The 12,429-nt window shown below is 37.2% G+C and overlaps 1 protein-coding gene and 1 non-coding gene across 2 annotated transcripts; both read left to right on the plus strand.

The window, feature by feature from the left end:
• The first annotated feature begins 1,735 nt into the window (after positions 1-1,735).
• On the plus strand, positions 1,736-3,398 carry LOC145755855 (uncharacterized). Its single transcript, XM_082572091.1, has 7 exons — positions 1,736-1,845; positions 1,941-2,065; positions 2,150-2,291; positions 2,375-2,483; positions 2,552-2,676; positions 2,751-2,847; positions 2,955-3,398. Exons 1-7 carry the CDS (start codon positions 1,736-1,738, stop codon positions 3,396-3,398), a joined length of 1,152 nt encoding a protein of 383 aa, XP_082428217.1.
• Positions 3,399-10,651: 7,253 nt separating this feature from the next.
• Positions 10,652-10,723, plus strand: Trnae-cuc (transfer RNA glutamic acid (anticodon CUC)). Its single transcript has one exon. It is a non-coding gene; the product is annotated as a tRNA-Glu (tRNA).
• Positions 10,724-12,429: the final 1,706 nt, after the last annotated feature.

A 12,429-nucleotide genomic window follows, 5' to 3' on the forward strand; every position in this document is an offset into this window, starting at 1 on the left:
ATTTCATTCTCGTTCATGATGGAAATTAAACTTTTTGTTGAAACAGTCAGTTAAGTTTTGTTGTCAGTCAGTTAATATGATGACGTCATTCTCTTTTCTTTTTTTTTCTTCTCTTCTTTTGGCTTCTCTTTTGTCGCTTCTCTCCATTTTTAGGACATAGCAGGGTTTAGACATGTCCTTGGCTGGCTTGTCTTATTTTTCTATTTATTTTGTGAGGCCAGTCACAAGTATCTCTCTTTGTGTATTTTTCTGGTGCTATACAGCATCATTATAAACGCTATATTTTTTATGTTGAGTGTTGTTTTAAATTTAATTGTGTTACTTGAGCTAATAAAACAAAAATAAATCAAAAGAGATACTTGTGGCTTGACACCACTAAATAAAGTCTAAAATAATAGAAGTCAGCCAGCCAAGGACATACCCAAACCCAACATGTCCTAAAAAGAGAGAAGAGCGGGAAAAAGAAAGCCAAAGGAAGAGAAAAAAAGAAGAGAAGAAAAAAAAGAGAATGACGTCATCATATATCGACTGGCTCATTGACTTGCCTGAAACTTTGGCTTTCTTTTTCCCGTTTTTTTTTAAAGCATTCACTGCGGGTTTTGAGTCGAAGTTGGCGGCGACTCGTTTAGCTGTAGCTTAATAGCTTCGCATTCACTTGCCCTTGTTGTTACTGAGTTGTTTTGCTAGTATATCGGGCATTGCTTGAGGATTGGACTTGTACATGTACTTTATCCAATCCTCAAGCGTCTTCACGGGTCCAGCCCAGCTGATAGCCATAGCTCTTGCTTCTTCCTCCAAAGCAAGCCATGGTTGTGGGGCCCTACACCGGCAGATCCCCCCTCTCTCGGGCCGACTACTACATAAGTAGTCGTAGTCTGATACACCCCCTCCGAGCCATCGTCCACGCCACTTTCTGGCTCGGAAGGAGGTGTCGCTCGTCGTGTTGGCTCCATGTAAGGAGCTCTCTGAATTGCAGTTGTCTTTTGTGGTCATCTTCTGCTTTAGTACTGTTGATATCTCTTTTCCAATAGTTTTGAATTATTAATGAGATTGTGGCCGCTCTTATATTGGCTGTTGCCATCTCCCTTTTTCTTATCGAACTAATTTAGAATCTCCTCTCATTTGTTAATAAACACACCTCTTTCTTCTTTTAATTTTTATTGGTTAACACAAAAAAAAGACAAACCGAAACGAAACACCGACTTGGCGCGCAAAAAAATTAACAAAAAAAAAGGCGCCAAGTCAAAATTATCTATGACATGCAAATTCAATTTCGCATGTAGTAACATAGGGTATAGACATTTGGGTAATCATCCCTTTGCATATTGGATTGGTCGATGTAGACACGTCGTACCACGGTGTTATGTCCATTGGTTGGACGGTTACGTTGTCTGTGTATCCTGTTGAGGTGTCGTTAAGTCCAGTTGTATGGGAATCCTTTTGTAGCATTTTGATTTTTATGTCGTTAAAGTCATCTTCTATTTCGTATAAGTGGCTTTTATAAGTAAGCCTTTTTACATGGGCGTTTAAGCGAGCTCCGAGCTCGCTTCTTAGCTCGCTTCACGAATTCGCTATAGCGATTTTTTAAAAGAACCAACCACGCGTAACGAGTTCGCTTCGCGGTATATTTACATGGGCATTTTTTAGCTCGCTTCATTTAGTGTATCAGATTTTGAAATTGAGAAGCTTGCAAGATTTACCTTTACATATTTTAGAATAACGTCAAAGTTTTACTATGGTTAGCCGAAAAAGAAGAAATAAGTATGTAGTGTTAGCTGCAATTATCCACAAAAAAAAACAAATGCTTAAAAGAAGGAGAGTTGGCCGAATTTGGATGCATAATAGGTATGTTGAAACTAAAAATGTAGCCATGTACAACTATGTGTATGTTTGTATAGACAAATGCCCAAATGTTAAAACTTATAACATTAATTTGTAAGGTCACAAGATTGGTGGGAGAATATTGTCCCAACTTTTACTGACAGTCAATGGATTTCAAATTTTAGAATGAAACCAGAAACCTTTAAGGAAATATTGGAAAAAATAAAGACAGATATGCAACCAGGTAAAAATTCAATAAAACAAACATGCTTTTTTTTGCCTTAGACCATGGGTTTAGTATATTAATAGTTAATATATGTTTAACTAGATGACAGAGCAGTGCGCATTCCAATTTCTACTGAGAAGCGCATTGCAATAGCAATTTATAAATTAGCCAGTGCTGCAGAATACCGAACTGTAGGAAATTTGTTTGGTGTAAGTGCTGCTTCGGTTTTTAACTGTTTAAAAAGGTAATATGTTGTTTATTTATTTAACCTAAACACTTAAGAATGCCTATATTCCTAAGTTGTTTAATTGTTTATTAATATTTTAGGTTTTGTATGGCTCTTAACAATAAAATGAACGATTACATTCTGTGGCCTGATGAAACTGAAGCAAAAGAGATTGCGATGCGAATACAAAGTCGCAATCATTTTCCACAGGTTGAAATTTATCTTTTAACAATACATTTAAAAACTTGCAAACCATGACTTTTAAGCTTATTTAATAGGTTATGGGATCTATTGATGGTTCTCATATACCAGTTACTGCTCCAGCAGAGGGCCATAAAGATTATACGAATCGCAAAGGATGGACATCTGTAATTTTGCAGGCAGTGGTTGACGACAAATGCTGGTAAATAAAAAGCGTTTTTTTTGTATAAAGATTAATGTCAAACTGCATACATAAAATCAAATAATTTTTTTTAGCTTTCGAGATATATTTGTAAGGATGCCAGGTGCATGCCATGATGCCTCTACATTTAAACAATCTGGATTGTTTAGATTGCAACACACTTTACCCAAGGTAAATATTTTGTGTAAACCATAGTATTGTTACCTTAAATCTAATTTGATGCCAAATGGGTAACTGTCAAGTAGTGGTAACTAAAGTACATTTTTTTACATTTTTAGTGCCCTGTGGAAATTGAAGGCTGTAATATACCTCTTCTGGTACTGGGCGATCCAGCTTATCCCCTTCTACCATGGCTAATTAAGCCTTTTATTGGGCATAATCTTACAGAGGCTGAAGAATCCTTCAACTGTTATCACAGCTCTGTAAGAATTTCAGTTGAAAATAGTTTTGGCAGACTAAAGGCACGATGGCGAATAATAGGGAAAAAGGTTGATGCCAATATCGATTTTGCCAAGAAAATTATATGTACTTGTTGCATATTACATAACATTTGCGAAAAAGAAAACTGCCCAATGCCTTCCGAAGCAAGGCCTGGTTTGCATTATACGCAACCCTCAACAAGGCCTTGCTTTACAAGAAACCCTGAAGGTTCAGCATGCCGTAATGCACTCCTTGAATACATTACAAAAAATCTGCCATTACGCCAATCAAATTTTCGCTGAGATAATTCATATTAAACAGTTCAAATAAATCATTTTTTAAAGAACAGTGTTTTATTTTTATTATTTTAAAAAATGAAAGTGAAAAAAAATATACAAAATAACACAAACAAAGCAACAAAAAAGTTAAAAAAATGAATTAATAATATAAAAAATCAAAAAACAGCTATTGTCTAAAATATCTTTGCAATGTTCCAAAAATGTTATTTAAAACTTCTCGATTCATTCTTACTTCATCCCTGTTCAATCTTCCCTCCTCCCTGGTGAGCTCCCGGTCATTCGCTCCCTCCTCCTGTAATACCCTTACAAGCTCTGCAATGTCAGGGTCTGCAGTAGCTTCTGTAAATAAATTAAGTTTTAAAAAATCACAGTTGCTAGAGTTTTAATAGGACACATAAATGTACACAAAAACAGTTTAAAAAAAATGTAAATCAAATTTGACTTACTTCTTTTATGACTTCTTCTTCGTTCTGGTGCACCAGAAGTTGAGGGCCCTGGCATGCCAGAAGTCGAGGGCCCTGCCATTCCAGAACTTGATGGCCCTGGCATTGCAGAACTTGATGGCCCTGGCATTGCAGAACTTGAGGGCCCTGGCATTGCAGAACTTGATGGCCCTGGCATTGCAGAACTTGATGGCTCTGGCATTGCAGAACTTGATGGCCCTGGCATTGCAGAACTTGATGGCTCTGGCATTGCAGAACTTGATGGCTCTGGCATTGCAGAACTTGATGGCCCTGGCATTACAGAACTTGAGGGCTCTGGCACATTCAAAGTTTGTTCAGCAAACAATTCTTAAAGTAAACAAAATTAGTAACTAATGGTATGTGAAGTGATTTTACCATAAAATTAAACTGTTTAAACTTTTGCTATACCTCCATGTTGTAGTTCAGCGGCTTCTGTTGTAAAATCCAACAAAAGCGGTTCAGAAAATACCTGAGGTTGGCCTTCTCTTGATAACTCAAATGCATCACCCTCGACGCAGGTATCCATGATTGCCTATAAAACATTAAAGTTGCAATTTTATACATATTTAACTAAAAACTACAACAAATCAGATTAACAATAACAAATAACCATTTATATAAATAGCTTACCATTGCTCTTGGCCTTGATTTTAACAAATTGTCCATTTTATCAAAATGAACCCAGCTTCGGTTTTTGCCAGCAGCCCCTGATTTGCTTAGCTCGGTTTTATTTCTGTAATACTGCCTTTTTAAGTTCTTCCACTTATCACGGCAATCATTACTAAATGTGTTATTTTACACTAGTTAAAATTTTATCAATAAACACTTAGTACTTAACTTTAAACACATGATTAGACATAAGGTGATTACCTACCTTGAATGTACAAAGGATGGAAAGTTTGATTTTAACAAACTTGCAATATCCCTAAAAATCTGATCATTTCTCTTTCCCCTTCCATCTATCACCGACAAAACATTTTGTTCAATCATGATGTCGAGCATACTATCAACCATTCCAAAACTCCACTGAGCAGGAGCTTTTCGTTTCCTTTGGTTCTCCATTATTAAGATGAATAAGAAATAGTAAACAAATAATAATATTGTGTAATAACACTAACTTTCTGCACTGTCTAAAAACTTGATAACTACAAACTGCAGTGTTTTATAAGCTTTATAATTACACCCTGTAATTATAAACAGCTGGCCTCATAAAATTTAATGGTAGGCAACTGCCTGTCTGTCGCCTAAAATATATAAAATCAGCAGGATCCTACCAGGGGGGCCATTAAAATAAATACCAAACTAATAAATCGAAAACTGTCGTAAAAATAACTTATTTTTGCTTCACCACTAAATCGGCCTTACAAAATAGCTCGCTTCGTGATCGTTTACCTAGCCGTTACGAGCGGACTAGCTTAGCCCGCTTTAAGCGCGCTAAATTTAGGCCTGGTTCTCTCAAAATATGAGTCAGCAAAAATAGGAGAGAAGCGAGCTACGAAGCGAGCTCGGAGCTCGCTTAAACGCCCATGTAAAAAGGCTTAGTGTTGGTTATAAGTGGCTCTTCGTCACAGGCTGTTATCCAATGGGTCGTATTGGTTTGGTGACCTATATCGAAATATCTTTTATATAGCATTAAATCATTGTCCCACGCCACATTCATGAATACTCGTGGTTTGATTGCTCCATCGGCGGTAATTCTATTCATTGCCGTGATGGGCCATAGGGTTAGATTGGCCATTATCTGTAGTGCCATGGCTCCACCATGGTGTCCAAGCAGCCCTTATTTTCCCCTGTTCTGTTTCCCTCGAACATCATGATGCCTTTTCGCCTTCCGTACACTACCATGCTGTGATACATTCATTATTGGTGCTCTTATCATTCGTGTAAGTTGGCCTGGATGGGATGCACCCCCGCCATTGTCTTCTGTCGCTGCTACCTTTGCGGCAGGCTCATCATCTGTCGAGTCTGCTTCCATTGAACGTTTCATAATTGGGAAAGCTTTGTTGTTCGGTATTAATATTTGTTTTAACCCGTCTGAATCAAGTCACAACGATTTGGCCTCACGTTCGAATTTCGCCTTCTTGTGTTTGTTGATTGACTTTTTCGCTCCCCAAGAAAGGCCTTCTCCCTTTTTTGTAGCTGATGGAGCAAATACACGTTTTGTCCGAAAGACAGTATTAACAAAAGAGCTAACAGCGCCCGGGATATGATCTGTATCGTGTACAAGTTGTTCGTCTGCCTCGTTGTAATTGTAGTAAGCTGTTGAACCAAGCTCGCTATATTTACTGTCGTGTTTTGCACAAGCTGCATCTAACTCTGAGTTAGGTGTGCCTTGTCGATTAAACGGTCCACACTCCTAGTTCCTTAGTAACTTTATGCCGCTTATTCGGTGGTGGCATCTTATGATCGGATTTTTGTTTACTGGCATGGCTTCACTATTTTCCCGTAAGTTTATTGCGCGCCAGCCGGTCGTTTCGTTCACGTCTGACTCCACTATATTACATACCCAAACCCTGTATGTAATATAGTAGAGTTAGTGTTGAGTGTCAGTGACGTCAAAGAGCTGCGAGCGGCGCAAAGCGCCGCACTAAAGGAACAGAGCCTGCTTGAATGCATTGACTGCTGGTTTTGAGTCGAAGGTGGCGGCTACCTTCCTGGCTGTCGTCTCATAGGACTTCATGCCCTTTCCTTTTCTGTCGTTTGCCATCTCTTTGGCAAGTATGTCTGGCATGGCCCCCGGGTTGGACTTGTACATGTATCTTATCCACTGGGTTAGAACTTTCACAGGTCCAGCCCAGGTTATGGGCATGCCAAGTGACTTCAGCGTGTCTAACACCGTCTTTTTCCGGATGGCCGGTGTGAGCCCCTCTTGCTTCTTGCGCCAGAGCAAGCCATGGTTGTGGTGCACCACACCGGCCACCCCCCCTCTCTCGGCCCGACCACTATCATGCAGGTCGGCGTCTGATACAATGCTTCCAAGCCATTGGTTGTTGTGAAGCACCACTTGCGGGCTCGGAAGGAGCTGTCCGCCGCTACATTGGCTCCCGCTTCCCCATAGTTGAAGCAATTCCTCTTTAATTGGTTTATTAATAATAATGACGAACCGAAACGAAACACTGGCTTGGCGCCACAAAATAAATAGAGAAAAAAGGGGCGCCAAGTCAAAATATTTAAACGATGATAAGCAAATTCTATTTCCATAGTTGTTACATATGGAATTGACATAATGTTGTCGCTCTTTGTTGAGTCGGCTGCATATTTGGTCTTTAATAGGTCTTTTTTAATCGTATCGGGGTACATGTGCATCTGCGTGAGCATCGCCTTGCATATTGGTGTTGATAATCCAGATGTGTCATACCATGGTGAAACTCTACTGGTAAGTACTGTTACGTTGTTGGTATATGCGGCTCCTGTTAAATCCATGCCTGTTGTATGTGCGTCTTTTTGCAGGAATTTCATGGGGATGTCTGTGAAATCATCTCCTAGTTCGTATCGTTTGCAGCTGTTGTTGCACATTGAAGGTTCTTCGTCTGTGGATGTCACCCAATGTGTCGTATTTGTTTGGTCGCCGATGTCAAAGGATTTTTTGAATAGTTAGGAATCTACATCCCATGCTATGTCTACGAACACTCTTGGTTTGATGGAGCCATGAGCTGTTATGCGGTTCATCGCGGTAATGGGCCAGAGCTAAATGTTCCAGTTTTTTACTCTGAACATGTCGTATCCTTCCATTTCTTGGTGTACAGGGTTTGTTCCTCCAGTTATTCCATGCCGTATTGACCCCCCTGGTGTGTAGAACCTCCAACGGTTGCCAGTGTGGCTGGAACTGTTGTTCTGTCCCACTTCCATCTGGCGTGTTTGTACTGCACTGCTTACAATAGATTTTTGGGCTGTTGCTGGTATAGTTTGGGCGTTATCTGTAATTGGTAAGCTCCACCAGGGGGTCCATGGTGCTCTTTCTTATGTTAGCTGTATCATCTCCGGTATGCTTTCCCTCAAATATCATCATTCCTTTACGTCTTCCATAAATTGTAATGGTTTGTGGAAACATGCTTGGCGCCCCTCCAGTGTCATTTTCTGTTGCCGAATATTTTGCGGTAAGGGCTTCTTCATCCTCTGTTGAGTCGGCTTCAAAATTTCTCTTTATTGTATTTCTGAATGCTTTATAGTCTGGAACTAATAGTTGTCTTAGTCCGTCGCTATTCAATCCCACTGTGGCGGCGTTACGTTCAAACTTCGCCTTTTTATGTTTGTTGATGGTCTGTTTCGCTGGCCAAGAAATACCCTCTCCTTTTTTCGCAATTGACGGAGCAAATAGGCGTTTTGCCCGAAAGACAGAATTAATAGCAAGGCTAGTAAAGCCAGGGATATTTCTTGTATTACGAATAAATTCCTCGTCTGCGTCGTTGTGATTAACGTAAGCTCTTTTACCCAACTTGTTATACTCTCCAGTAACTTTATGACGCTTCTCCGGTGGCGGCATAGTATTTATGGCCCTTGTCTTGTTTACCGGCTTGGCTTCACTTATTTCCCGTAAAATGTTGGCGCGCCAGCCGGTTGTTTCGCCCACGTTTGACTCTCCATAGTACATGTCTAAACTCTAGTATGTACTATAGAGAGTCAGTGTTGTGTGTCAGTGACGTCATAGAGCGCGCAAACTTCAGTGCGGCGCCAGAAGCGCGGCTCTATGACGTCACTGACTCTCTATAGTACACCAACTTTCCCAGCAAATCCAAACTTTTATTTAATCTGTTCTCACAAAAATAGCAAATACTAGCCTAACGATGTTGGTAAAATCGCTTACACCAAAAAATTATACGCAATCGATTACCGAAAGACCGGCGAAAAGCCCGGGCTTTTTCGATTTAGACCACCTCTTTAGCAGGGCCAAAAAAAACCCGTTTTTTTTCGCCGAGTCATGATTTTTTTGGACTAAATAAGTCCAAAGCCCAGAAAAAAGTGGACATACATTTACTTATAACGACATAACTAATAATATATTGTCTTTTTTCGGCGGTATGGCTTAATGGTAAAGCGCCTAGTAAACAGGAGATACTGGGTTGGTCCCAGAGTAGCGCACATCTTGTTTATAAAATAAATTAAACCGATGATACTCCCAACAACCATAATGACGTTTTTAAAATTTAAACTGCAAAATTACAGGTAACAAATGTGATTTTTAATCTTTATTTGAGGTAAGTAAATTTAAAATATACTATGATACCTAGCATGACAGATAAAATGAAAACGTTTTCGGTACGTAATTTTTTCAATTTTAATAAGCAAAACACACTGACAATTAAATTTACAAAAAATATGAATATTAAAAAATTAAATAAAAAATTTATAGATTTAAGATTTCTGTAAATATGTTACACTATTTGTCGAAAAAGATGTCGTAAGTATGTTGCGGTTAAAATTAAAAATTTTCTTCGGCAATTTGACTTACAAAATCTAACAACATATTTAGAAAGAGTACGCTATTTATGCTTACAGCACACTTTGTAATGCAACAGGTCATTGAAAAGTATGAACATGACAATCTAAGCATAAAAAGTTTTAAAAAACTGATAAAAGTCTTTGGACTCGTCCGGGATTTGAACCCGGTCCTCTCGCACCCAAAGCGACAATCATAACCCCAGACCAACGAACCGCTTGATTTAAAATATTAAATTCAACCTATTGCAAGTGAATTGTTGCACTTGGTTGGTCGACTTGGGTGTGAGAAGTTTCGGTGTTCTTTAGGGCAGATCAAGTTTTTGGTTGTTTTTATTTACGTTTTTTTCCATAATATTTCTTACAAAATTAAAAAACATGTAATTTTTAGTATATAAATATTAAGCCGGTTTCAACGATCGAATTACATCTCCTTCATGGTCTAGGGGTTACGATTCCTGGCTTTTATCCAAGCGGCCCGGGTTCGATTCCCGGTGTAGGATTTTTTTTTCAATTTCAAGGTGCGTTCTGATAATATGATGCATTAAGAATTAGAATTGTTTCTGCATAACGATTAAAGTTAATGTAATACCGTATTGATCGCGTGATTAGTTTATCCCATATTAATGTTAATCGCACTTTTTACAATTAAAGAAAAATACTTTTAAAAGGTAATTTGGTTTCGGACATTATACCAAAAATAAAGTCAATATTCAAAATGTCTATCTAATTTAAAACAATTGCAAACCTAAAATTTAAAATTAAATATGGTTTTATTGAATACGTGTTTATACCAGCAGCGTGGTGTAGTGGTAAGAACACTTGCTACACTACCACTAGGTCGTGGGTTCAATCCCCACAGCTCTCATACTGCAGCGACCTGGAGTAAAGCGCTATAAACGTTATTAACTCCTGCCGAGCTAGCAATAATCAGCAGCATAAATACCCGACAATTATAATTTATAATATTCCAATCTGCTAAAGGCAATTCAAGACTGGGTTGGAGTTGCTCATGTTACTTAAATTTTGGTCGCGCATTTGATCTTTCCACATCGAGGATAAAGATATATATACAAAAAAAGAAATGCTGTTTTAATATTTAAACGGTAAAAAAATATATATTATAGTATTTTTAACATAAAAAACGCAATTTACAATAAAGTTGATTAAAAGTAGTCCTTCATTAAAGAAATTGTATACAAGTAAGGTAACAGCCAATAAAAATATAATTACGAAGTGTGCGCACTATTCTTAACAGAACTTATATTAAAGACAGTATCAAACATATTTTCATATTAACATATCGATTGTTTAATTAAATAAACATTAAGCCAGTTTCAACGACAGTAATATATCTCCTACATGGTCTAGGGGTTAGGATTCCTGGCTCTCACCCAGGCGGCCCGGGTTCGATTCCCGGTGTAGGAATACTTCGCTCAATTTTGACTAGCGTTTTGAAAATATGAATTTAAACTGCAAAATTACAGGTAACAAATGTGATTTTTGATCTTTATTCGAGGTAAGTAAATTTAAAATATACTATGATACCTAGCATGACAGATAAAATGAAAACGTTTTCGGTACGTAATTTTTTCAATTTTAATAAGCAAAACATACTGACAATTAAATTTACGAAAAGTATGAATAATAAAAAATTAAATTAAAATCTTATAGATTTAAGATTTCTATAAATATGTTACACTATTTGTCGAAAAAGATGTCGTAAGTATGTTGCGATTAAAATTAAAAATTTTCTTCGGCAATTTAACTTACAAAATCTAACAACATATTTAGACAAAGTACGCTATTTAGGCTTACCGCACACTTTGTAATGCAACAGGTCATTAAAAAGTATGAACATGACAATCTAAGCATAAAAAGTTTTAAAAAACTGATAAAAATCTTTGGGCTCGTCCGGGATTTGAACCCGGGACCTAGACCAACGAGCCGCTTGTTTTAAAATATTAAATTCAAGCTATTGGAAGTGAATTGTTGCACTTGGTTTGTCGACTTGGGTATGAAAAGTTCAGGTCTTCTTTAGGGCAGACAAAGTTTGAAGTTGTTTATATTTACGTTTTTTTCCATAATACTTCTTACAAAATTAAAAAACATGTGTTTTTTTAGTATAAAAATATTAAGCCAGTTTCAACAATCGAATTACATCTCCTTCGTAGTCTAGGGGTAAGGATTCCCGGCTTTCATCTAAGCGGTCCGGTTTCGATTCCCGGTGTAGAAATTTTTATTTTCAATTTTGCGGTGCGTTCTGAAAATATGATGCATAAAGAATTAGAATTGTTTCTGCATAACGAATAAAGTTAATGTAATTCCGTATTATTAGCGGAATTAATTTATCCCAAATTAATGTTAATCGCACTTTTTGCAATTCAAGAAAAATACTTTTAAAAGGTAATTTGGTTTCGGACATTATACCAAAAATCTATTCGAGACTGGGTCGGAGTTGCTCATGTTACTCTAAGTTCAGGACGCGCATTCGACCTTTCCACATGGAAAATATTACTATTAATATTAAAAAAAATATATATTATAGTATTTCTAACATAATAAAATGCAATTTACTATGAAGTTGATTAAAAGTAGTCCTTCATTAAAGAAATTTTATACAAGTTAGGTAACACCTGTAGGGAATTGGGTTAGGAGGGTGACCGAAAGATCCAGCAATGTATTAAAATACTTAAATATATTCCTAGATAAAACCTTATTCAAATAGAATTCTGGCTAAACTTTATTGATAACAATATATATACAAAAGAGGGGCCGATAATATTACATTACACTAAATCATTTCTAAACTAACATCATTATCATATAAAATAACTTCTTTCTCCACAATCACAATTATTAAAAATATAACACACTCGCAACTTCTTCTTCCACGTAAAGCGACACATTAATCAAATGGTACATAATGGACACAAACCAAATTATTCTGCGATGCGAAAATAAATAATACACTGGGTTTAATAATACAAAACTACATTACATGACTGTACGTTTTACTGTCAATTAAAATGGATGGTAATTCTATATTAAATTAATTAATAATCGCAAGATTCAGGAAAAAATATATTCAGCAAAAATCTGACGCATACATAGAAAAACTAAGTCACTAATAA

This window comes from Corella eumyota, chromosome 6 (genome assembly GCF_963082875.1).
Source record: "Corella eumyota chromosome 6, kaCorEumy4.1, whole genome shotgun sequence".
In the NCBI taxonomy this organism is placed as follows: domain Eukaryota; kingdom Metazoa; phylum Chordata; class Ascidiacea; order Phlebobranchia; family Corellidae; genus Corella; species Corella eumyota.